The sequence below is a fragment of the Gymnodraco acuticeps genome, unplaced genomic scaffold (genome assembly GCF_902827175.1).
Source record: "Gymnodraco acuticeps unplaced genomic scaffold, fGymAcu1.1, whole genome shotgun sequence".
NCBI classification, from domain to species: domain Eukaryota; kingdom Metazoa; phylum Chordata; class Actinopteri; order Perciformes; family Bathydraconidae; genus Gymnodraco; species Gymnodraco acuticeps.
The window spans coordinates 1-27,083 of record NW_022991383.1 but is presented as its reverse complement, the minus strand read 5'-3'; the positions used below and the strand labels follow the sequence as shown (position 1 = coordinate 27,083).

The window sequence follows — 27,083 nt, the reverse complement described above, 5'->3', positions numbered from 1 at the left end:
TTATACACCAATAATAAGAATAATCAGAAGTTGTATCAGTTTTAAAACAAACTGTGGGTTTAATTACTAATGTAGAAATTCCTCATTGAGAAATTAAGAAGCTCTGAAATATCTTAATTCTTGGTCTCACTGTATCATACCTTTATAAATTATGTATTTCCTGCATTGAACTAACGTTTATCACCCCCCACATAGTCAACATTTTAGGGTTTAGGGATGGATATGTTAGTCATCTGCTGTTTATGAAAGGATTTCAAACTACTGAATGTCCATTATGCATTTTGGATTGAGAGCGATTAAAAAAAAGAAGTTGCAAGCAGAATAATCTTTGTGTTAGTAGTCCCAGTCAAGATACTGTCTTTATGAAGTGAAGCACTGTTCACACTGTTGCATTCATGTATGCGTCCATACAGTAAAACATAATTGTATTGACATTTTATTGTCTTGCCTTGCTGCAAAAACCAATTGCCTTTCAAGGACCAAAAATGTAAAGTTGAAACGTAAAGTTCTTTGCAGTATGCTACAGTCAAACAAATATTGGCCTCTGCTGCACCCACGGACCATTTTCTTTACATTGCTATCAATAATCACAGAACTTGCAATCATTAATCAGTTGAGTACTCCTTTGAACCTGGTTGATCTCGTCATCTCACGCCTAGACTACTGCAACTCCCTCCTGGCTGGTCTACCTGCATGTGCCATCCGACCTCTGCAGCTCACCCAGAATGCAGCGGCTCGCCTGGTCTTCAACCTTCCTAAATTTTCCCACACCACTCCGCTCCTCCGCTCCCTTCACTGGCTTCCGGTAACTGCTAGAATCCACTTCAAGACACTGGTACTTGCGTACCATGCTGCGAATGGATCTGGCCCTTCGTACATCCAGGACATGGTTAAACCGTACACCCCAGCGCGTGCACTACGCTCTGCATCAGCCAAACGACTCGCTGCACCCTCGCTGCGAGGGGGACCCAAGTTCCCATCAGCAAAAACACGTGGGTTTGCTATCCTGGCTCCAAGATGGTGGAATGAGCTCCCCATTGACATCAGGACAGCAGATAGCTTGCACATCTTCCGGCGCAAACTGAAAACTCATCTCTTTCGACTCCACTTTGAGCGATAGATTTATTAACAAAGCACTTATACTAATAAAGGACTGGCTTATCTAAAGCCAGTTGAGTAGCACTTGAAATGTTTGGCTCTATGAAACCTGATGTACTTATATGATTCTGTTTTCTTCAAGGTTGTGTCTTCCTGGTCGAATGTACTTATTGTAAGTCGCTTTGGATAAAAGCGTCAGCTAAATGCAATGTAATGTAATGTAATGTAATAATCTTGGAAATTAAAACTGTGGACATTTTGACATATCATAAAACTCAGGTGAATTTAATAACCTTAGCATGACTTTTGTCCCAGAGAGCCAGTATGCACCAAACCAGGACATTTGGTGCATACTGGCAAGTGGAATGCAGCTATAACTGTTATTACTTTCACCTGTGCTTTTGAAAGAAAATTCAAAATGTCTGCTATAAAAAAAAAAAAAAATGCAAGTCCACCTGTTGATTTATTAAAGGCTCTAATTTATCCAGAATATAAAACCTGCTTGGGAACTAATATAATATTGCATTTAAGGGGAGATTTTAAAATGGGGATTACCAAAATTAGGTGTCAAACCTTGGCTCGACTTCACTGGATTAAGATGATGAAAACTTCCCTGTAAATTCAGGTCCATTCCCCTCATTCAGACTTCGCCGCAGCGTCAATAACTATTTTTAGCGACTCTGTCTGAGGCTGCCATGTTGCCTGCGAGGTAAAAGCTCGTGAGCCGGCGAGAGAGGAGACACTGCGGTACTGAGTCACGGTCCCTTTCTCAGGTTCAACGTGTGGCTTATTTAGGATTTCCCGGAAGAGACAGTTGAGTGACGGGGCTGGGAGGCAGGAGGGGACCGCAGCACACAGACACGAACTCTTCCCGGGATATTGAGAGTCCTAAGAAAACATCTGCAAAAAGCGAACCAGAGGAGGGAGGTAAGTTGTTTTTTTATGACGAGTTTGTTACTGAGTTTGGTGTTTGGTACATTTTCTTGGTGGGGGCGGAGGGATATTGGGGTGTCGCAGAGTAGCAGACATGTCCAAACAAAGTCATCTTCACCTGCTCCCTCCGCGCACCATGGTTTCTTACAGTAGGCTATAAGAACACTGAGTGATGTCATGTTAAGGGTGATTTTGTTTTCTTTCATGTCGTTTCTTCTGGAGAAACGGTGATGTTGAGGTGTGATGCCTCAGATTTGAGGGGCGGTGAAAGTGCTGTCAGCATGCCAGCAGTGTGCCATGTCATGTTTTATTATGACGCGTCATCTTTGACCTGTGAGTGCCGCGTGAACACCACCTGTAATCAGACAATAGAGATTCAAGCTGCCTGTTTATGTTTTAGGCTATTATGCATTATGCTGTACATTTTCCGAATTTCAAAGTATTTTTTTTGACAAACAATCTTTGCTCGAAGTTCATCTACAGCTTTTGATGATAGTATCACATGTTGGCTTAGATGTTGAGATAAACTTAGGCTAAACCCACCTTTTGAGAAACAACTTTTGAGTAACCATTGACCGGAAGTAGGCTACTGTGCTCTGAAAAAAAGGAAATCCCATTGATCCTTTCTGCTGATTAGGGTCATATCAAATGATGAAAATGTCCACAACAGCTTTAAATGGTTCTTTAAGTGACATTGACTCTTCACCATTAGACCCACATTATATTGATATCATAGTTTTTCTACTGTCACAATATATTTGGCAGATAATATCGCCTATTTAGTTGCAGAATAATTTAAACATCGTTTTTGTCAGTTGCATTAAAGGAAGATGTCCACTTTCAGCTATGTAAAAAAAATATCAACATAAAACAAGAAACCATATAAGTGTTTTTGAAAGTAGATACAAATACGAAGACTTTGACTAACATACCGATGATGTCACAGCTTCCTGTTTAGTAGCTGTATAAACAACTGTAGCACCTGAAGCCATTGCCAGTAGTAAAATTGCCCCTACATTTTCTGCATAAAACAAAATCAAGGGGGCAAGGAAATGTGTGGTCATGTATGTAAAGTCTTCTAAATTTCACACATTGGGGGAAAGAAATTGCCCAAAATGACCCATTGAAAAATATCTTTGACTCTGCCTGTAGCACACACACTACAGATAAACAGTTTTAACAGATATTTCCGTGTTTACTCGAATGAATTTATACAGTACAGTACTTTCGAGACCTGCATCAGAATAGCCTACAGTCAGAGAGTCCTACTATAGCTGCAGACTGAGGCCCGATATAGCCCCACAGATCAGATACCAGGCCAGTGGGTTCAGGAGACACGCGGTTCAGGGTAAAGTCAGTCATATCTTTCCACTGCAGGAACATTTGTGCTTTCTCAGCTGTCGGTTGGGGACTTTTTGTGACAAATGCTGCTGCCCACCTGTCGGCAGGAACAGAGGGAATAATGTTTTCATTCACTGGGGCTAAAGTCTGCTAAAGTCCACTTAATATAACAGCTGCAAATTACTGATAGATGAACTCCATTGACTGCAACATTTTGAGGTTGTCTTGTGTTTGACAGTCTTTGTCCCATACATTTTCTGAGTGTCTTGCTGTTCCCCTTCAGTTTCCTTGATGGGCTGAATGTATTAAGAGTTTATGAAAAGTTAAAAGAGCATTATTGGCCATGGCTCTGCATTGCCATGGAGAATTTGGCTGGCTGACAATGAATGCAATCAGTGCAGACGCCGGCTGTTTTTGTCTCATGGTTCTTAATCTCTTTATTATTATTGAGTGTGACAGTGATTAAGTGGAGTGTTTTGTACTTGAGCAAATAGAGTAGTTGTCCTCTATTAAATGCATTAAATTAAAAGCTGCTGTAATATGACTGCAATAGGTCATTATTACCAGCCAGCATTGTGTGTGTATGATTTCTGTCACTGCAATAATGTCACGTCCATGGAGGATGCAGTCACAAAAACGTTATAGGTGTTTAGTTCAAAATTATGGAAGAATTCAGAGATGTGTGAAGTCTGAGCTGGTACGGGAGTTGGATGGTCTCTAGGTTTCATTTTTGATTATCTATACAACATCAGAACAAGAAAACTGCCTGTCCCAATTACTCAGAGTCGGCGTCTTTAAAAAGAAAACGCCCCCTTTTGCTTGAATAATAACAAATTATTCATTGTTATAGCAGATCCCTTTTCTGAGGATCAACAGTCATTTGTTAAATGTTTTGGCTCCTAAAGAAATACAGTTTCCAACATTTTAAAGAATACATATTTAACTTTAGTGCCACAGAGTACAACTTTCTAATAAGACACACTTTATTGTATAGGGTTTCAGTCATTGATGAAGAGTCACAGGTTTCTCACTTAGTCATTGGATGTAAATATTAACAAATCGTCAGGATAAACGTTTGTATTGTAGCATTTATTAAATTGTTCTGCTATTCAAAACACAGTTTACTTGAAATGTTGCACATAAACACTTTACCTGATCTACAATGTTATAATGGCAGATCAATCTTTTGGTTTAGTGTTACCAGAAAACATTGTTCACTACAAGACTAACTATAAAAATTGTACAGAAGGCCTAAGATAAATTGTTTCCAAAAATATGAACATCATGCATTTAATTAACTTCACCCTCTGTTATCATTCAAATGCACTACCCTAATTAGTCATTCGGGACAATAATGTCCAGAGTGATACCGGAGGGTTAAACTTTTCTAATAAAAAAAACAAAATACAAACTCATGGAGCAGCAGATTGGGACATAGCTCTCCAGGTTTTAGAGCTGTTGTGACCCAGAGAGCAGAAATAGCAGCTGATTCCTGCGACCGGCATCTGACTCTCCAGCGAGGCGGCTCGATGACGCCCATCAGGACATTTTAGCCGCTCCTAGCACATAATTACAAGACATAATTCACAAAGATTACAGACAGGGAAAACAATCCAGTCATAGCTGACATATTAATGCAACACAGAGCCTCCTGGTGTTTTTTTATAGATCATATGTAAAGCAAATAAACAGATTATAACTCACACAATAGGATTGTGTGTGGGTCCTGGAGGTAACAGGTGTCAGTTTAGGACGAGCGTGTTAACCAGCAGTTTGTCTAAACATGCTGCGAGATGCTGGGTTGAATTCCAATCTGTTGACTGACCACTGCATTGCCTCACGATGAGGCATATATAAACATGTGGAAATATTATTTGGGGATTTTACAAGGTCACTGATGCCATCCTGGGACATAGATGTTGCTCAATATTAAATACAAAAATAAGCTATCCATTCCAATTCCTCTATTGAGCATTATTATGCTGAAAAAGCGCAAGTTATGTGATTTAAAAGTTTAGTGACAATTTCCAAATTATGTATAAAGTGTATTTTCTGTGCGTATACATTTATTTATAGTATGTGATTATTTTGGACCCAAACAGAAAACATGGATTTCTATTGTTTCTATTGTCAGGTGTTGTCACCGGTTTTCTTAATTTTCTCCACTGTACTCAATTATCTGTCCCTCCTCTCAGTCTGACTCCAGTTGCTTTCTTTCCCTGCTTGATCCAATTTGTGATCCTTACATAGCAGAGGTTGTGTCTGTGCCAGAGGACCAGGCAGCTCAAACAGAGACAGTGTTCATATTAAGCCCAATGCATCAACTAAGTTACACTCTGTAATGACACCGCTCTTTAAGGAGCAGCAGCATGGGGAAGTTGAATAGTGATTCTTCCCTCCATAGTGATGTGGAAGATGGAAAAACACAATTTCATGTATCACAAAATGAAAACATTATACTAGTGAGCTCACAGTACATCTCAAGTAACTGTTCCTTTGTTTCCAGGTTTGTCACCATGGAAGGATTAGTGGAGCGGCTGGAGCGAGCTGTGACTCGCCTGGAGAAAATGTCCATCACCATGCAGGTGTCCAACAGCATGGCTAATGGGGACTGTACCAATGGCATCGATGGAGGCAAGTCTGCTTCAATGATACTCAACTTTTTTTGTATCAACAGGTTAAAGATTGAAGTGAAAGATGGACATGAGAGCTTTAATCTCTCCCTCTTGTGTCTGCAGGTCTGTCTCGGTGTATGGAGGACTTTGACGTCCTGCTGAGAGGTCCAGTGTCAGAGTACATGAACTACAGCAGAGCCATAGGAAGCGTGGTGGAGAAACATGTAAGTTGTGTTTGATTAATGCACCAAAGTCTCTCTAAACAACGTCCTTATATTGTTCAGCGATCGAAATCCAGATGAGAGAAGATAGGAGTTGATTGACTCATGACAAGTGACCTTCAATTATTAACGAAAAACAAACAAGCTGCTATAGCCTGAGATAAAGATGGCAGGCACTACAAATTCAACATTATTTATTGATCTTTGAAGGTCCTTATACAAGTCCCTCTCTACCAACTTTACATACAAAGTTCAGTATTAAAAACATCTAAAAGCTGTCCCTTCAAAGTCCATCAACAATACTTAAAGAGAAATACTAATTGTTGGACTACCAATTTAACTCCAGATGTAATTCCAGATGTGGCCCCCCATTTTCTGAAATTCTCAGTTTGAAATGTTTTCTCAGTGGGAGCACAGATGGATAATGTGTAGCCACTAGTGCAGTCTGTCTGTGCCAAACCATCATTTGATTGGATGCACATTTCTAAACAAACATGGATTGTTCTGCTTTTGATCTCACTTAAAGAAGTGCTGCACTGAAGGCTGAAGGACGGTGATGTTTGAGTTTGGGAGGTCCATCGCCCAAGGTTTCATGTCCACTACAAAGCCAAGGGTGGGAGTATGATTGAACTACGACCTTACTTTCATTTATCAAACCGCTAGTGGAGCACTGTTTCCTTTTTGGTAGTGACCTGTACTCCCATCAGAGGACTGTGTGTTTTGTGGTCAGCCAGTTGGCAATAATAGCTGAATAAATCCAGAACAACAGGGAGTGAAGACTAAAGGCGGGCAGACAGAAATCCCAGAAGAAAATGTTGGTTTATCTTCCTCTGTTCCTTGAAAGAAAGCCTGTATCTCTGCGTCCCATCACTGGACGGGATGAGAAAGAGGGAGAGTGTGTGAGCGAGAGCCAGAGGTGGTTTCTCTAAGTTTGCAGAGCTCCTTTTATGGTCAAAGCCTCCCCGGTGGTTCCCTTGGCCCGCGACTGCAGGTCTCAAACACACACAGGACCCAGCTGGCTGAGACGAACCCTGAGTGTATGTGTGTATATATGTGTGTGTGTGTGTGTGTGTGTGTGTGTGTGTGTGTGTGTGTGTGTGTGTGTGTGTGTGTGTGTGTGTGTGTGTGTGTGTGTGTATGTGTGTGTGTGTGTGTGTGTGTGTGTGTGTGCGGACCAGCGTGCGTGACTCTTTTTTCTTTTGTATGTGTAAGACAGACAGATTCACAGCCTGGATTTCAATAAGCTTGGGAGAACACGATGAAAGCATAAACGAAAGAGATTGAAAGAATGTCATGCACTGTAATATTCTCTATGTTCAGAATACACAATCATGCAAACACAAACTGTCAATCACAATTTGAGTGAAATTTATTTTCTCTTAGGTTTATTTTTGTATGTTAACAAATTCATTTTAAATTAAAGTCCATAGAAGTTTGCTTACATAGGCACGTAGGGGGGGGTGAAGGAGTTACACAAACACTGCACCGACAGCCAGGAGACTGGTGTTCGTGTCCCATGTGAAAGGAAAAATCGAAGTTGACTTGTTTTGTTTTAGTTTCATGAATTAAGCCACTTTCAAAAGCCAATATAAGTCAGTTTTCATCAAACCTTCTTTAGTTTGTCCGTTGTGAACATCTAGTTTGGGCCAAAACAATCAGCTGAGACTGAGTGTGAGAGGGGTGTCAGAGCAAGCAAACCCTCATGTGGTTCAATTGCAGTGAGAACATAAACTGACTCAATTGCAGGAAGTGAACTAAAGGCTATTAGGCGCTTCCTGTGGGGGCAAAGGTTGAGATGCTCACAGGTAAACGACAGGTGGGTTAAAGAGGACTGTTGCTTGACATCTGGGCCGGATAAAACACTCAGAATCTGATAAAGTCACCAAAAATAGTGACATTAATAAAGTAATTTAAGGAGCAAGGTAGTATTGCCTTTTTGTTTTTGTTCACTACACATGCTGCTTGTTACACGTATTATAATCAAAACCTATTTAACATTTTTTCTTTATGATTGACAGGCGGACATGGTGAACACCGCACTGCAGACTCAGAGAACTTTCCTCAAGATGGTGGCCACTCACCGGCAACCTGCACAGGTACGACGTACTGATAGTGGTTATAATAGAATGATTGACTAGACCTTTGATTACATAATGCATAATAAATAAAAGGATTGATTTAGAAACCTTGACTCTAGAAAATATGCCTATGTGCCAGTTATTTTTTGACACTTTAGCCTTAACTCTGAGTCCTGTGTAAGACTGTACAATTAGGGTCTATTGTTTGAGGGGAGTTTACTGTTAGGTAAAACCAGACCACTTTTACTGGATGGCAAACAATAGTTAAAAAGTTATTTATTAGTGTTTTATTTGCAACATAAATCATGTGTGCCACCATGTTATCTACCAACACCTTGACAACAGTTAAAGTAACATTATCATGATTTTCCCACTGCCATTATTGCTGTTGGTATTTGTTGATTTTGTCATGTGACTAGATCTTATCATTATGATTGGCTGCTGTTGTTTGTGTTGCTAAGCTAACTGCAGCAGGGGATACAACTCTCATGTCATTCTGTTTCAAACGGCATCAAATGTTTCTCATTTATCATTAAAGTGATCATTATCTCAGCTCTGTGTGTCCTCCCTCCTGTGTTCCCCAGCGGGCCGGGCCGTTCACAGAGGGATTACACGGCTCTTTGACTAAGAAAACGCTAATACAACACATTCCCAGCATGTTCACGTATTGAGAAAGGGGGGTGGGAGAGGGAGGTGTGTGTGTGTGTGTGTGTGTGTGTGTGTGTGTGTGTGTGTGTGTGTGTGTGTGTGTGTGTGTGTGTGTGTTTGTGTGTGTGTGTGTGTGTGTGTGTGTGTGTGTGTGTGTGTGTGTGTTGATATGATCCCATTGGCCTCCTCTGTGTGTGTGCGGTGTGTGCGTGTGTGTGTGAGAGAGAGCTGATATGATATCATCCCATTGGCCTCCTGTGTGTGTGTGTGTGTGTGTGTGTGTGTGTGTGTGTGTGTGTGTGTGTGTGTGTGTGTGTGTGTGTGTGTGTGTGTGTGTGTGTGTGTGTGTGTGTGTGTGTGTGTGCGCGCCCACCAGGAAGTGATTACTCTCTATCTGTCAGGTCAGCGTCTATGGCTTTCTCCCTATGCTTTCTCCCCAACCTACTTTAGATGTAACCCTGCCCACTGCCGTATGACGAAAAGCCAGAACACCTCTATACTCACGTGATCGCCAAACACATGTACTGATACCCGGTGTGCATTACATTACATGTTAGACGCTTTTATCCAAAGAGACTTACATACTCAATACTGTGGGCAATCCCCACAGGAGCAAGTGTCCAGGGAGACAACGACATGATGACTGCAGTGGGGTTTGAACACCAACGGACAACCCACTGACTGCACCACACGCCTCCCTGCAGAGATTAGCCTACGAAACTAGATTTATATATTTAAATTTAAAACAACATTTTAAAACAAAGATTGTGCGGACAGAGTGGAAAAATACATGTTTTCAAAAAGTAATGTAGACAGGGCCTGAATGCAGAGTTCCCGTTAGCCGGTAATTACCGGACTACGACCGGTAAAATATGCTGAAGACCGGCAAATCTAAATTTCTCCGGTCAAAGTGTCCGTTCAAAAATAATTTCCGTTTAGCGCAATACCGCATCAGTTGCACAACTTGCGCCACTTATGTGACAGACAAGAGTATGTGACAGACAAGAATAGTCCATTCTAATGTCTACTTAATGTGGAGAAAGAGATGTCCTGTATGGGTTGATTGTGCGTTGATCTGTTGGTAATGCCTCGGGGTTCCGGTGGGCATGTAAACAAATGCATAATGCTGCGCTATACTTTGTGGCCTCACCCAGTTGCATAGCGACGCTTATTGTTTAGGTGTCTTTTAATAAGCAGGTAGTCATATCATTAGCTAGAACTAGCTGGATCTGATCGATATGGACATAAACGCGAGTAAAGTCTAATCTGACGGGAGAGAGAGATCAGCTGCTGCTGACGAGTCGACACGCAGCTCTGCATAATCACCTGCAGCGGTGAGCGGAACAAAACAAACACTTCAGGTTAGAATATCACACATAGCTATTTTAATGACCTCTCAAACTACCTAAACTAGTTATAGATAAGTTTAGTTTTACTGTCGGGTCACTCATTACTGATCCGCGAGCTGCATGATACTGACGGGCTGTCAGGAGAAGGAGAGAGCGCTCCGTTTATTATTCCCGTGTTATTATAAATTACTGTACACTTTTGAATAGTTAATCTACTATGATTAGTTTGTTTAATATCGAATCATATCAATTTGTTTTAAAGCACAATAAATAACAAAGAAGACCTTTGACCGGCACTTTTCTCATTTTGTCCGGAAGATTTCAACTTTAACGGACATGTTGACCGGCGAAAAAATATTCTAACGGGAACTCTGCCTGAATGTAGTCCCTTTAGCTGCTGTCATAACAAAAAGTTATTATCACAAAATTATTTTTGGCTGACTGCACTCCAATACGTTTTGTTTTTTTTGCTAGATACAGGCTAAAGTTATCAAAAATATCACGAGGGATTGTCTCACCTGCTAGTTACAAGATTCTTAAAGTATAAGCTAGACATAAGGGCGCTGTAGCTGCTTTATGCGAACAAACCCATGTTTTATCTTCACCAATTATCTTCACCAATACAGTGGTAGATACCAGTTTAGCTCAGATTACTGACGCAACCCAGAGTCATGTTTCTGTTTGCTAAAAAGCCAAATAAAAGAATGATATGTGGGAAAAGTCATTGTTGAGTCGGGGCTGCTGCAGCTCGACATGGTTGGGACATCAGTTCTTTACTTACAGTCAACATGACCCACAATAAACTCTTCAGAGCACACGCGCACGCGCACGCACACACACATGCACTGAATATTCGCACCAACTACCACCACCACTACAAACCATTTCCTGAAAAACATTCACAAACAAACACACACATCACTCACACATTCATGTCTATATCTGAGTTCCTCGATACAGATCAGTCAGAGAAGGAAAAGTGTGTGTGACTCTGAACAGTGCAGCCTCTCCTCTCCCCACACACACACAAACGCACACACACACACACACATACACATACACATACACATACACATACACACACGCACACACAGATTACAAACTTCTGGCCTTTCTCTGCAGCGCAGCCCCTGTTGTGCTCTCTGACTTTTTATGGGCATGTTCTATATTTGAGCCTGTTGTCAGTATGTGTGTGTGTGTGAGAGTTAGAGTGAAAGAAAGTGAGCCTCTCTCCCATGTGACCTCAAGTTGGCCTGTTAACTTGTGTCTGGCAGTTCAGACTTGCAGACTTTCCCAGTTACAGTTGTTTTCCCGTTGTCGCTTCTCCGCCTTTGATCCACTGCTTAGGAAGCCAAGATACGCTGTTCCATTGTAACACACTGCCTATCAAAAATGTGATCCAATGTTTCTGAGCCTTTTGTCTGCTCATTCTCTTCCTGTTTGTCTGTGTCTCTGCCCCAATTTTGTCATCTTTGTTCAGAGATTATTTCCTTTTTAGTTCAACCGTACGTCATTAACATTTCCTAATGCAGTGACTTAAAATGAATACCTAACTCTCAAAATGACCATTAGTATATGAACCATTCGCCCAGTATTACCTTGAATTCTTGAAGAAAACGCTACAGCTTTCACCCTATTAGCTTAGCATAAAGACTACAACAGCAGGAAACAGCAGACCAGCTTCTGAGATAAGTTCGTAAAAGTAATATATATTTCTCTGTGTTTAAGAATGCATTAGTGTTTGTTCCCACAACAGCTGTGCTAGAAGATGTCAACATTATCCTGAGCTAGTAATAGCTGAAGGGTTTTACATGGAAAATTGTAAAATCTGTACTAACTTGATGCCAGCATGTTCATTTGCCAAAACATTTTCAGTTAACAAGTCACTCGGGAATATAGCGAATATATTTGTCTCGCTTCTCACTGCAGCATGAGTGAGGGGAAGTCCACACTCTACCTCACAACACATGATGACGTTGTTGTGGAAGTTAAAGAAGGACAGACGGCTCTGAGAGTCAGTTGTTTGTGTCCTCGCTGTTTATTGATTTTCACATTAATTGTGGAGCTAAAAAGATTAGTTGATTTGTCGCTATTTGGTGATCAATTCATTAGTTTAAACATGCCATAATGAAAAAATAATCTATAATGAAAGTAATTGTTGGTTGCAGAAGTAGAGGACATTTCCTGTTCCTGATTTAGACTCAAATTCATGTTACCTCAAATCATCCTTACATAGCAACCCCTAGTACATCTGTATGCTATCTGTTTTTGCTTCAAAGCTGCTCTCACACCAATATCAGCTGGATTTAGTGAGAATAAAATCAGCTGTATGATCAGAGAAAGGAGCGTCCATCTCAGCTTATGGAGATCATGTGCATCTCATCGAGGGAAGAATTAGGTTGAAAAAAGGAGGACTATTTCTATTTCTCCTTTGCACGCAGCATAGGGGCTGTTTTTTCTTATACAGCATCACCTGACATCTACATCTATGTACAATACAAATGAAACCTGCTTCTTGACACTCACTTACACACATCAATTAACTGTGGAATCGCTACATACACTTTACGGCTATTATACCTTACCCTACATCATATAACTTAAATAGACAGATATTATGGAAGCAAATACACTGGCCTATCTTAATGAATGCAATCAATCCGCTACTCCAATAAATAAGTCTTCTGCAACTTCTCATCTGGATAAACAGCTTTGGTCACAGCTCATTAAATATTTCACATAGCTATTTTCCCTGCAGATCAGAGCAGTAATTCCCACAATGAAACACTGTGTTCCCGGAGCCATGTGTGTGTGAAAGGTAAACTGTAAACACTGCAGGAGCGGTATGCCTTACAAGGACAGAGGGATCTCCCCATGAACCCAGGAATGTTTTGTAGGAACAGAGCGATGGGGAGGGGAGCTGAGTGCTGGGAGACGTTATGTAGCTGAGATCTGGAAAATCCAATGGAAAAAAAACTCTGGCTAATAAAATGGGTTGCTGTCCTCTAGTATAGTTTAGGAATGAGTGACTGGCATCAAGAGAAGGCTAGGTATGAGTAGGCCGGGAAACAATGCTGGTGTTTGGAAATGAAAAGAATCTGAAACATGTTGAAGACGAAAGTAGCTATCATGTTTTGCTTAAGAAGTTATAATCTTTGGTAGCTTTTACAAGTTTTCTTTGTGATTGAATTTTAGTGTAACATGCTGTTTACAAGTTTAAATATTCTGCCCACATCTTCTTCATCTGCAGATGGAGCTGAAAGACCTGCTGAAGCCGATTTCGGATCACATCCATGAGATCCAGAGCTTCCGTGAGCGAAACCGCGGCAGCAACCTTTTCAACCACCTTTCGGCCGTCAGCGAGAGCATCCCCGCTCTGGGCTGGGTGGCTGTGGTGAGGAAGATGAGCATTACACAGTATAAAACACACAAATTACACAGCATAAAAACACACACATGTATACAGGACAACACACGTAAGAAGATGCGTATCAGCCTAAAATAACATTAAAAAGCACAAAAACACGTGTGTATACAAAAGAATAAAATAAACTCCTTCAAGGAAACTTTAACCTTCAATAAAATGTAGGCATGGAAAATATCCATCTTTCTTTCAATATAAATGATGTACAAGGGGAAAAAAACATCCTAAATTGAAAGTAGGTTTTACTTTTTGAACATCTAAGATACACAAATGGTATTTGAACATTGGCACGCACATGAAAAACCATAAAAAGTCAAAAAAAGTTCTAAGCAAAAAAATCTAAGTTCTCTTACCTAATATGTAAGAAAATGTGAATGTTTGTTATCTCCTGCTAAAACTATAACTATGTCGCAGACAGATAAGTATAAATAAACACAGCCCACTGTGTTTTACAGCATGTGTCCCACTATCTGCCTTTCATCAGTCTCTGTCCTTTGAGTTTAGGGATGAAAATCATTTAGATTAAGATCAAAGATTTTCCACTTGAGTTCTCAAAGAAAAGCCTCTAGAGCTGACTCTGCTCAGTGTTTCTGTCAGGACGGACCTTTAGCACACAGGTCATATCCAACATCTCTCTACTGTATGTCATTATGAGCTCTGCTGCTTTTTACTATGACATGATGAAGACAAATCAGCTGAAAGACAGATACGTCTGACAGTGTTTCTGCCATACTAACATTGAGATGAATGTTTCCTAATGAGCATGAATATCTCTCAGTGTCAGAAGCCGGGTCCATATGTGAAGGAGCTGAATGATTCTGCCATCTTCTACACCAACAGAGTGCTGAAGGACTACAAGGAAACGTAAGTAACTCGTTTTTCACAGCACAATAAATGTTCTGTCAAAAACATTGATTCTCCATGTTTAACCTAATTTAAGACGATGACAATCTTGACCTTGTGATACTTGGAATTTTGCGCCATGAATTGTTCATGCAGTTCTAGTTTAGGAGTGATTTGGATAACTTGTAGTACATTGCCTAATAGCACAAATTGTACTTCTGATCTTACAAATTCAAGTCTAGATGTGATGATAAATGGAAGTAAAAACGCTTGTGCAAGGTTTTCTAAATAGAAATGACCTTCTATTTCCAAGATGCATTAAGTTACATTTCTATGACTACAATAGACTGCTTCTCTTAATCTGTACAATGCTTCACTTTAGATGTTCTGCTCTAACCAATCTTTACTTTCCTTTTCTTTTGCACCTTTTTCGTCACTGCTTACCTCATTCTCCTCTCTGTTTTCATCTGACCATCATATCTTTGTCTAACCAAACTCCCCTTTCCCCCAGCGACCAACGTCATGTAGACTGGGTGCGTTCCTACCTTGGAATCTGGACCGTGATGCAGTCCTTCATCAAAGAGCACCACACTACAGGACTGGAGTGGTGCATGAGCGTGAGTACTTCTTCTCTCAAAGTTAAGAGCCCCTCTGATAAAAATCAAATGATTTACCAATCTATGGGGTTTTTATATGCTGAAAGGCACAGAACTAGCTGCTGTATTTTAAGGAAAGTATCAGAAACAGGGTGCTAGATTGCTTCATTTATCACATTTGGGAACATTTCCTGTCAATTTGCTTGGAGGGCCTTTCTATATAACTTGAGTAACTCTTGGTTAAAACAAGGGGTGACAGAGGAGAAGCCATGTAAAGCTACATATTGGTATTTTGCAAGATTGGTTTTACAATTTCAAAACCATGGCGCAAGACTCGTCTTTATAGATACACATTTTGATGCGCAACCTAGCACGAGTCATGGTGCAGCGGGGTGAGGCCAGCCCCAACATTTCTCAATGAGTGCTTCCAGACCCTTTTTTCCCAGTTTTGCATATGCATGCCTGAAAACAATAAATGACTGCTGTAACAACTTGTTTATTATCTTAGCTGTCTTTTCATCTAGTTTCCATTCACAGGCTAAGATATTTTTACATCGGAGCTCAAATTAACTCCTGCTTTTGCAGTACACTTCCATTTTAGTTATGGAGCAGCCGGTTACATAAACCGCCGCAGAGAGCATGAATGAGCTTCTCTCCAGTAGCTGCACCCGAGGGTTCGCCGTGGATCTCCCAAAACCTCCGTCACTCACACACATTTCTGTTTATGGATGTCTCCTCTGGGACTCCTCTGCACTCACAAGATCCCAGAGATTATTATGGCTTGAAACCAAATCCTTTTACGCACACTTGACCCTTTTTATTTATTGTTACATTATATTACATTACATTGCATTTAGCTGACGCTTTTATCCAAAGCGACTTACAATAAGTACATTCGACCAGGAAGACACAACCTTGAAGAAAACAGAATCATATATTGTAAGCCAGACTCATCTTTAATAATTCAAGGACAACCATTTTTTGTCCTTTTAGGAAATAAGTGTATTGACTTTTATTTGATGTTGCTCTTGCTGAGAGTGAAATTAGTAGATACATACCAAACTCATATCCGTACGTAATTATCAAGCTTTAACCTGGTTAGCAAAGCAAAACATTAGAAACAGGGGGAAACTGCCAGCGTAGCTACTATCAAAAACCTATACCAACATAAACAGCGAGACTAAGATTTGAGATAAAAAAAACTAAAGGTTTGAAGAGGGAATATGTGTTGGACTTTTTCTTGACCTGGACCAGTGACTTCCCCAAATGCTAGGAGGAATATTTTAGCGGTTTTCCTCCTGTCTCCATTCTTTATGGCAAGATAAGAGTTTAATTTCACTTCCAGATCTGAAACTAGGTCCATCCATTGCTAATCTGTCTGAAAAATGCTAAAAGTGGGCAACTGGGTGAGAGGGTGGGCATGGAGGGAGACTGTAGATGTGTGAGGCTGTGACATCTGATAAGACGATGTTAAACTTCATTTCTAATATGAATTTCAAGATATAGATCATTCATGAAGGAGAGATAAGGTTCAGGGCTTACCCCAGGCAAGCAAAGGACCCCAAATGTTAAACGTTTTAAATGATTTGGTTAAAGCCTGATGTGAAGCTAATGCCCAACAGCTGTGTGTGTTTTCTACAAGCAGAAACTTGAGAGCCTCCAGTGGCTGTGTGTGTGTCAGCTGTTGTCCCTGCTGCTGTCAGACGACAGAGCTGAAGTGTGTGTGAGGGACGGAGTGTGTGTGCCTACAAGGACGGGAGTGTGGGGTACTAACAGGTGGTCCTCAGGGTTTACTTGAATGGATGTTTTCTTCACAGAAGAACCCCGACAAAGAGTCACACAGCCAGCCGTAACCTAAACCGCTGGGCTGGTCCCGCTTTAACACAGCCGTCATCTGCAGGCCGGCAGGGTTTAGTGACACGCTTATACTCTCACATGCACAGGCCAACATATGGAGGTGGCTTTACACACACACACACACACACACACACACACACACACACACACACACACACACACACACACACACACACACACACACACACACACACACACACACACACACACACACACACACACCCCACACACACACACACACACTCTGTCCCATTAGTTAATCTCTATTGAATGCCACGTTTTAACAAAGTATTTTGCACTGTATCTGCCATGCAAACAATTACCACCAACATTGCTGCGAGGCAACAATGACGTATCTAATCTCCTCTGATTTGTGTCACCAAGTTGTTAAATATTTGTTCAAATTGTCCTCTCGGTGCTCTGTAAGCAATTTGTGGCAGCCTCTGAGCAGTAAAGTACAAAAAGAAAATCAACCCATTCTAAAGTAGGTCTGCGCAAAATCATTTGGTTTCTATTTTATTTGGAATTGTTAAGGCCTATAAAATGTCGAAAAACAGTCAAAATTAGCGATTAAAACACAAAACCAGAGATGAAGTCTTCATTGTGCTTTTCTGTTGATTAATTATGATTAAACACCCCTCAACATATAAAAAGGGGGCGGAAATACCTTTTAACAAAAGTTAGGTTTCCCTCTGCTTCAGAAGAACTTGTTTGTGTACCCCTACACACAAACACACACACAAGCAGGCATGAACACAAAGAGGTAGTCAGACTGTTTTACAACCATGTACAAGCACACACACACTCGTTGCTGGTCCTAATCCAGTGGTATGCGCTGAGTTGTTTAGTGTAACAGGTCAGCATTGTTCAGCAGTGATATTCACGACACATGTGCCTCGGGTCAAAGGTCAAATAGTCTCAGCTGCACTCAGAAGCGCGTAATGTGACGGTTGAACCGCTGTGATAGGTGTGTGTGTCTGTCTCTGGCAGCTGTGCAAGGTCTTCAGTCTGTGTGTGCAAATGTGTGTGTGTGTGTGTGTGTGTGTGTCTGCTTCTCTTCACTGTAGTCGATAGAAAACTGGGAACTTCTACTGTACACATCTCAAGAGTTAAAGCCCTTCTTTTTAGACACGTTGATGTGGACTGGATAGCATTGATTACATGTACCACTTAGTCAGTCAGCAACCATTTTCAAAGCCACTGAACTTCATTTTAAATTCTAGCGGAGATGCCAACGTTTACGAATAGGCAAAGTAGGTCAGGTTGATTTTCATTTTTGAGAGAACTACACAAAAACCTGCGCAATGTATCAAAAGATCTAGACAAGTTTTATTGTAGAATTTCTCAATCAGTCTTTCATCAGGCATGCTCACACACAACACAACTCAAAAGGATGGCATTTTTTTCCTCCAGCACCTGGATTTTTGCTACCCTCATAATAATTGTTTTAGTAAATCTGTATGGGAAATGCACAAGATATTTAGAATATTCCCATTTGTTGAATTGATGACAACCTATAGTTGTTGGTTTGAATATTCCCCCCTGTGTAAACATAGCTATAACAAAGAGCTGGGAACAAGCTGGTACAACATATAAACACAGAGTACAAACAGATATAGACAGTAAAAGCAGCAAAAGGAAAATAAAGGTCGTAGGACTGGTAAAAAGTGTCATATACCATGTAGTCAGAAAACAATCTCATACACTATGTGGTCCAAAAGACAGGAAGCTTCAATATATTTCCAGTGCAACACTCCCTCTGCTGGAGAGAAATGTCCCTGCAGCTTTCATTCATAAACCACCTGTCACCACTGCGTTTACTTTCATTTAAAGCCTGTTTTTCTCTACCCTCCAGGGCCCCATCATTCCTCCTTCTATCTTTGAGCCCCCCAGCGCTCCCTCCTGTCCTCCCCCCCCTCCCCCTCCTCCCCCCGGCCCACCTCCGGTCTTCACTGATGACTCCCAGCCTCAGGCGGGCACCCCCCCCTCACTCCGCACTGTTCGCCCAGCTCAACCAAGGCATGGACATCACTAAAGGTGGGTTGAAGAAAGGTTATAGTAAAGCATGGACTAAGTATTATACAAATTTGACTTTTTTAGAGAGACTTAAATCAATTAAACTAAAAGGAATTAAGTGTGACAATTAACAATGATACGCTTTTTTTGTGATAGTCTTTGTATTTACTTTTAGTCTATGTCCCCTATATCTTTTTATTATTTTCCTATCTTCCATTTGGCATTTTTTTGTTATTGTGTTAGGACTTCTATGTTGTGGTTTGGTTTTGTTGAAAACTGGACAATTAAATTAACTTTATGTTACAATAAAACGTTTTTGTTTTTTTCCACAGGAATAACACATTTTACATAATGTTTTCTTTGAAATGTGTTTGTTTAAAATGTCTGAGGTAGTTCACACATATATAAATTCATTCTTACATCCCTGCATGTGCAAATACACTTCCATTTGTTTTAATCTATAGGTCTAAAGCATGTATCAGAGGAAAAGAAGACCCACAAGAACCCAAATCTGCATTCGCAAGCAGCACCGACCAAAACAAAGTCTCCGGGGAACATGAACTCCTCCAAGGCAACCGTCCAGAAAAGACCCCCTCTGATGATGCTGGATGGGAAGAAATGGAGGGTGGTACGTCAAATGTTTCTCTAAGAGAGTAACCTTTTTGTATGATGGTATGTCACATGTTATTGACTGAATCCAATCCCTTGTGTTGTAGGAGAACTTTGAGCAGAAACACGACCTGGTCATAGAGGAAACGGAGTTAAAACAAGTGGTCTACGTCTTCGGCTGCAAGAACTCCACCCTGCAGATTAAGGGCAAAATTAACTCCATCATCATTGGTGAGTGGCCTGAAAATAGACTGGAAATGTGAGATTTAATGAATCATTTCTGAATATGACTTACTTTACACGTATCATCTCTCTCCAGACAACTGCAAGAAGCTGGGTTTAGTTTTTGAGAACGTGGTTGGGATTGTGGAGATCATCAACTCCAAGTCAATTCAAATACAGGTGAGAAACACATGTATTGGATTTCAGATCCAACATTCCGGCATTACCTGCTTGAACAGATGTATTCACATATGATGGCGAAATGTTTGAGTTTGGCAGCAGTTCTCCTGATTTCAGGTGATTTTCGATTATTTGTGCACCACATGAATGCAGCATTACAGCAATGATGGCTACCATTTAGCTTCGCTTTGTATGTGAGCAGCAGCTGTGCTATATTCTCATTCAGTGTCAGGTGGCACTTGTTTTCATTGTATTCTGTTACAAAACTTTGCAATCAGTTTTATTTTTATATCAGTGCATATTTTGCCACATCAGTCATCTCGAGATGTCTTTCTCTAGGTGTTGGGAAAGGTTCCCACCATCTCCATCAACACGACAGAGGGCTGCCAGGTCTACCTGAGCAAGGACTCTCTGAACTGCGACATCGTCAGTGCCAAGAGCTCCGAGATGAACATCCTGGTACCACAAGACGACGACTACGTGAGTGTCTGAGATAGAAAGGGACAGGGGAGGGATCTGTGTGAACTGGGAAGGTTCTTCCAATCAGATCTTTTCATGCAAAGGCACATTGCAATGAATAAGAAACATTCTCAGTATGCATTAGACTTTGTGTTTCATAATTTATGAAAATATAATTAAATAATAGTTTTTTCTTCTTTGTTGTACCACAGAGGGAGTTTCCAGTACCGGAGCAGTTCAAGACGGTGTGGAACGGCTCCAGACTGGTGACGGAGCCCACTGAGATGGCAGGCTGATGGACGCTTCATTATCCTCAGCATTTGTTTTTATCTTTTTTTTTTTAAAATATTCTCTCCGTCTAAAATACAAAGGGATTACTGCAACAGATTCTCTTTTGGTCTGCTCGTTGTTTCTCAATTTGTATGTCATATCTCTGTAGCACTTTGAAACTATTAAGACAAGTTGAACCAGTGATAATAGGTTTATTAATTCCTCACTACAAAACACCATCCCCACACAATAAATAGACAGCTCAGGCTTAAGTCCCACAAACAGTGGTGTGTTTACCTTTTCTTACATGTCTGCGCACCTAGCAATGATAGGCATTATGTAACAAGCCATTAATATTTTCAACATTATAACCACTGTGCTCTTTTTTAATTCACTATCTGAGAGTTAAAGCACAATTTAGTTCACCAGCAGATACATTATTCTAGAGAAACTGTTACATAATGTTCACAAACATCATCTTGGAGTTAAGTTTGGGACAATGTGGTATTATTTCCATCAAATGAAGTGTGTCCTTAGGAACTCCTTAATGTGCGTCATGAAGTACTGTACTGGCAGTCTATATATATGCAGTATAGTCAGTCAGCAATTCACTAACTTCTATGAATATTTAGACATCAAGTTACAAGCACTGCACAATTTGTAACTCTTAAAATTGATTGTAGTAGTAAATATCCACTTGAGCACTTCCTACTCTATCACTTTGTAGCAATGTATCACATGGCACCAGCATATGTAAGAGACGTTTACACCACTAATGCTTTTCAAAACGTTTAATTGACATGAAACAACTTGATGTTATTGTGTATCCTTTTTCAAATAAAACCAAAACCCTCAGTTCTTGCTTGTTGGTGTTATTGCAAAAGAGAACAAGATATTTCACTATCAGAGAGCAGAAATATCACAAACACGACAAGGAAGCTCCAAAATGAAAAACAGATAAAGGACTAAAACATCAAGATGAATCCACAATATTTACAGATAAAGAGAGGTAACAGATTTAAGTTTCAATATTTTCATTTAAGTAGCTTTTAAGTCAGTGCGGGTCATTATGGAAACAAACAGTATAATTTAGCTTTTTAAAACTGTTTCAGTACTTGGGAGGAGACAAAAAGTGGAGATCAATTATCAAGATTATAAGCTCAAATAACATGTGTGTCAAAGGCTTCTTTCAGTGTTTGATCACCATATTTCCCTCAGAGTCTTGAGTTCAAGAGCATCTCGTCCTCCTCCTCCTCCTCCTCCTCCACCAGAGATGTGTAAGCGTCGTTCTCCCGTCCCAGAGTTAGTGTTACTCTGATCTTTGAGTGGACTCCCTGGTTTGCAGACCTCTGTGTGCGATCACCCTGAAAGCCTTCAAGAGTCCTGAGTTGAACAACATGGCCAGACTTGTTCCTCCGTCAACCTCCCTGCAGGACTGCTGTGGCGCTCGTTTTTTTAAAGGAGTGCTTGGCTTTGTCCACTTGAACTGTGACTCAGGGCTCTCCTCTTTATCAGCCCTTTTCCACGGCTGCACAGGAATAATGTTTTTGAGGTGATGCACTTTTTGGTTCTGTCCATTTATGATAAGAAAGAGGTTCAATATGAGAGAGAGCCGAGTGCTTTTTTGGGGACATAGAAGACCCAACCCTGCCGTTTTCTTTCTAATCGTCCATCTGAGAAGAATGAGTGTTTTTCAAGGATTTTTGAGTCGAGGCTACCTTCCACATCGATCTGAATACCAAAGGCATCCTCACTTTGTAAACTGTATGGGAAACTTGGCTCAGAATTCTTCCCTGTAGTTTTTTTCTCATATCTCTGGTCACATTTCATCGTCATAATATTGGCTAAATGTGAGCAGCGGATCCTGACTCCACGCCTGAGGAGGAGGTTGACTGTCAGCTGGAAAAAGAGGAGGCTGCAGTGACCCTCCTCTACTACTCTGTGGTGGATTTATGCTCTCAAACGCTCATCTCCATATTCACGGTCCATGTTTTGAGAATGTGTGTGACTTGCTTCCTGCCACTCTAACGCTTCAGGCTCAGCCACATTTTCACTTTCCCCACTCATGATAACACACAAGGGTCAGAGTTGTGTAAGTCAGATATTTCAAGATCCATCTCACGCTCTTCGTTTTGTTCCCGATAAACACAGGCGTGGGTGCAGTGAGGGCATGCGTGGATGAGGCGGGCTGATGAAGAAGGCTGCAGATGATCTGTGTTTGGCACTTCAGAAGTTGTCATCTTATTGAGAACTTCAGGACAGAATGTGTAGAAAAAAATGAATATGTTAACACTGGTCGATGTGTTTGCTATATCCCATAATTGAAGTCGTTTTAAATTGTGGCCAGTTTTTATGATTTATAATAGTTTCTTTTATTTGCATATTGACTGGTTAATGTGCCATTTAATTGTGTTTTACGACCGCTGTATTCGTCTGCCTGTATTGTCTGTGTTGTATCTGTTGGAACTTTGTTTCATGCTGCCCTTCTTGGCCAGGTCGCTCTTGAAAAAGAGATTTTAATCTCAATGAGACTTTTTACCTGGTTAAATAAAGGATATGTAACATAGAAAAAGGCTGTTTAAATATAAACATTCAATTGAATGGCCTGATTTAACATAAGATGATATCTATCCTAAGAAAATGTCTTGACAACCTGATGGCAGTAGGGATCTTGCAACATACCTCTGCGCTGAGCTGTGAAGAAGGTGGATAAGCGCTCTGTTTTGTCTTCGGCATCTCCATTTTGGTCTGAGTGAAGTTGAGTGCCACCGACAAACTGTATCCCCTGCCCTCAGTGAAGGGATTCAGCAGCTTAGAAATGGGACGAGGAGCTCGTTTCTAAAACACAAGATGTAAAAAAAAGGTAAGTAAAGATCCTACTAAGATACTCACTATTAAATGTCTTGATTCACACCTTTATTTAGAGAGCTAGCAAAATAGCTATTCAGTCAGAATTTAAAAAGCTAGTTTCCAAACCTGCTTAGCTTTTCCTTTCAGCTGCACAGTGTCCAGCCAAACTCCACACTCCTCCTGGGTGGAGGTCTGTAGAGATGGTTTGGAGGGTTCTTCATGGCCAAGAGGGGAATAAAGCTCTGAAATACATTCAACAAAACAAAATAATGTTGTTAAATAAGGAAATCTAGAAATCATTGCATAACAAATGTAAAACATTGATACCACAGTTTGTCAAACAACATGTAACATTTACGAAATTATGAAATGAATGAATTACTATTTGCACTACATCGACAGTAATATACAGTTTGCTTTAAGAGCATATCCCGTTTCGATTTGTTATTGTTAATTTAATCACACCATCATTTTAACACACTTTCTAACTAAGGAACAAACCGGTGTTAACTATCAGCTAGCACCATCGCTAACAGCTAACGTTAGTGATTTGTATTTATAAATGCCTTACTTTAGCTCTCCTTATAACACAAGTGTCATTCAGATTTGAACTGACCTCATAAAATGGCTCTGGATGTTTCTAGCGGTTCGTTTGTCCTTCTTTAAACTTTTGTAGCTTAGACTTTACTATCGTTTCTTTCAGAAATGTATCCTCGTTCCGTTTGTTTGATGATCTCGCGCCTCGGTGATGTGCTGCCGCTGATTTCGACTGGGTAAAAATTATAAAATATAAACGAATCTTAAAATAGTTGTTTTACTCTGAAGACTTTAAAAACGATAGATGTAAATATCACAAACACGAACCGTTTAATTTCAATACGTCATTATTAATCTTTAATTAAATATTTGGTTTTCTTTTAGGCACAATGGACACCTAATATTTTTTGACGTATTTGGGTCCTCGCCTGTTTACGCTGACGTCACAGCAGTTTGCCGAAGGGGTGAGTTTAAATGTCTTTTAATTTCGTTTGGTTAAACACTGATAGTGAATATAATGCGAGCCTTGACATGTTACCTCACAATAATGGGCACGTATAGAACATTATTGTTTACGAACAATAGCTCTATCGTCCAATTATAATCAATCATAACGGAAGTGCTTACGAGCTAGCTAGAGAGCTAACTTCAGGCTAGCTAGTTTGGCAAAACAAGACATTGAAAGCTGGTGATTATCTTCGTTAAGAATGTTTTTCTCTAATTCTTCGTCGATCAAAAACGTATTTGAGTGAAACAACGATTTCTAGTCAACACGGCAGCATTTGTAAGCTATGTATTGTTTAACTAATGTAGCTAACCTGTACTTATTAGATATATGGTATTTACAGCGAACAAAGTCTGGCTTTTCATAGATTTTGCTCAACAATTATTATTATTATGGTGTTGATCTGTTTAATTGAAAATAATATACCTCGGAACATCGCCCCAAAGCTGTGCTTAAAATAAACTAAGGTTGAGAATAATTGTCCCTTCTTAAAAGTATTGTAACACAATTCCAACATTACTGGGGACCTGTGATGTTTATCTAAACTCCATTTATTAATCGATTGTGCTATACATGTCTCTGAACACTTGCCCAGAGCCAAGGTGACGAGCCCCATAAATCATTTTGCATTCGGCTTAACAACACACTTATTTTAAATGTCTCAATCTTTGTGTAAAATTGTGCCTGAAAGATTCTTTCCAAAAGGTGGATGTTTTACTTTGTGAAAAGGTTAATCGGTATGATGCTTCTCCTGAGTAACACGTTTATCACAAAGAAACTATAATAACACAAACTAAGGTGCCTCATCAATATCAATTTCTAAAAGTAATAATACAGAACATATCTTTACGGTAATGTCTTTAGTCGGGACAGTCCCTGCCAGGTATAATAATAGTAAATTAATATATTTTTTTAATTTGTAAATGGTGGGAAAGTTTACTTTCTCTGTAAGGATAGATTTGCCTGGATGTGTTTAGTCCATAAACTACATATACATTGTTGGCCACATTTATCAGTCAGTTTTGAGTCACATTATAACATAAATCTCATTTCAGATCAAGGACTGACACATCGGCATCATGTTCCATGGCATACCAGTTACAGGAGGGGTGGGAGGAGGTAAGTCATTCTAATAAATCCAATGACTTCTAATGATGTATTCAAGTTGTTAAATGATCCTCCTTTCAACAGTAAAGTACAGTTTGTGTCACTCAAAGCATGTCATCTTTTTTTTCCACAGCTCCGGCAAACAAGCCTGAGTTATATGAGGTAAATGTAACAACTTTTATTGTGCTTTATCAATGATTTGGCAAACAGTATTTGTATAAACCCTAGAGCAGCACAATGATTAATGTATTTTAAATTATCTGTAATATATTATTTTTAATTGTTCTGGGGAAAATGTGTTAAACATACAATTGTATGGAGTGTGCTACTCCAAGGCATATTTGTATTAAAACCGTACAAAAAAAGTAATATTCTACTAGTAAATAAATTACAAATCATATATTTTCAGGAGGTGAAATTGTACAAAAATGCAAGAGAACGAGAGAAGTAAGTGTCCTATTTATGACCAATTGCCAGCCTTATCTGAACACAGAGTACCCCAGGGATTCATCATACTGTTAGTGTTGTAACACATTTCTTCCCTGTTTCTGAAGGTATGATAACATGGCAGAGCTGTTTGCTGTTGTCAAGACCCTTCAGGCTCTGGAGAAGGCTTACATCAAAGACTGTGTCACGCCCAATGAGTGAGTTGTGATTGAGTTTATAAGTTGTAGGCCTGCTTTAAATGCTATATGGTTATATGTCATTTATAGTGCTGTTGGACTGCTGCTAGATCGCCCCTTGTATACAGGTGTAGTGTTATTCCCATCCTCTTCGTCTTTTTTGAAACAATTAACACCATCAAATATGGATTGAAGCAGAATATTTAATTAGATACTTTAGTGTATAATGTTCAAATTTTGGAAATGTTTACCTTTTTTAATATAATATTGACTTTTGGGCTTTATAACTCTGTGGAGTGTGGAAATGTTGGGATCACACAAGTTGCAACTCATATTAGGTTTCTATGTTGTTTTTAACGTGCAGTATTCTGTTCCAGGTACACCGCCTCCTGCTCCAGGCTGCTGGTCCAGTACAAGGCCGCCTTCAAACAGGTGCAGGGCTCTGATGTGGGCTCCATCGATGATTACTGCAGAAAGTACAGAGTGAGTTTATCTTTTGGAGAGCAGATGATTCAATTAACTATTTAACGTTGTGAACATTTTCACAAATGGGCAATGCAGGTGTTCTACCAATTGTTCTACCAATTGCAGTTATATATATATATATACATACTGTATGTTGTTCCTATTATTTTTCTTAGTAAATTTTTTACTTTTTTCTTTTCTTACATAGCTCGACTGCCCACTAGCCATGGAAAGGAT

At 40.0% G+C, this 27,083-nt stretch overlaps 3 protein-coding genes across 3 annotated transcripts; 2 read left to right on the top strand and 1 right to left on the bottom strand.

The window, feature by feature from the left end:
- Nucleotides 1-1,268: 1,268 nt before the first annotated feature.
- cap2 (cyclase associated actin cytoskeleton regulatory protein 2) lies at nt 1,269-21,614 on the top strand. The gene is given in 14 exon segments (XM_034241295.1): nt 1,269-2,025; nt 5,879-6,006; nt 6,111-6,211; nt 8,227-8,304; nt 13,534-13,677; nt 14,486-14,571; nt 15,062-15,167; nt 18,859-18,990; nt 18,992-19,040; nt 19,484-19,647; nt 19,736-19,859; nt 19,948-20,030; nt 20,370-20,510; nt 20,702-21,614. Coding segments are annotated over 13 exon segments (1,410 nt in total). The 5' UTR covers nt 1,269-2,025; nt 5,879-5,888; the 3' UTR covers nt 20,786-21,614.
- Nucleotides 21,536-25,087, bottom strand: LOC117563121. The gene is given in 13 exon segments (XM_034241291.1): nt 21,536-21,987; nt 21,989-22,055; nt 22,057-22,091; nt 22,093-22,296; nt 22,298-22,475; nt 22,477-22,580; nt 22,582-22,727; nt 22,730-22,819; nt 22,864-23,010; nt 23,442-23,474; nt 23,477-23,597; nt 23,736-23,851; nt 25,078-25,087. Coding segments are annotated over 13 exon segments (1,290 nt in total). The 3' UTR covers nt 21,536-21,948.
- Nucleotides 24,547-27,078, top strand: vps28 (VPS28 subunit of ESCRT-I; the record flags this gene model as incomplete). The annotated part of the gene is made up of 7 exons (XM_034241313.1): nt 24,547-24,610; nt 25,707-25,770; nt 25,892-25,920; nt 26,168-26,205; nt 26,313-26,402; nt 26,759-26,864; nt 27,055-27,078. Coding segments are annotated over exons 2-7 (327 nt in total), but the record flags the coding sequence as incomplete, so codon positions are not given.
- Nucleotides 27,079-27,083: the final 5 nt, after the last annotated feature.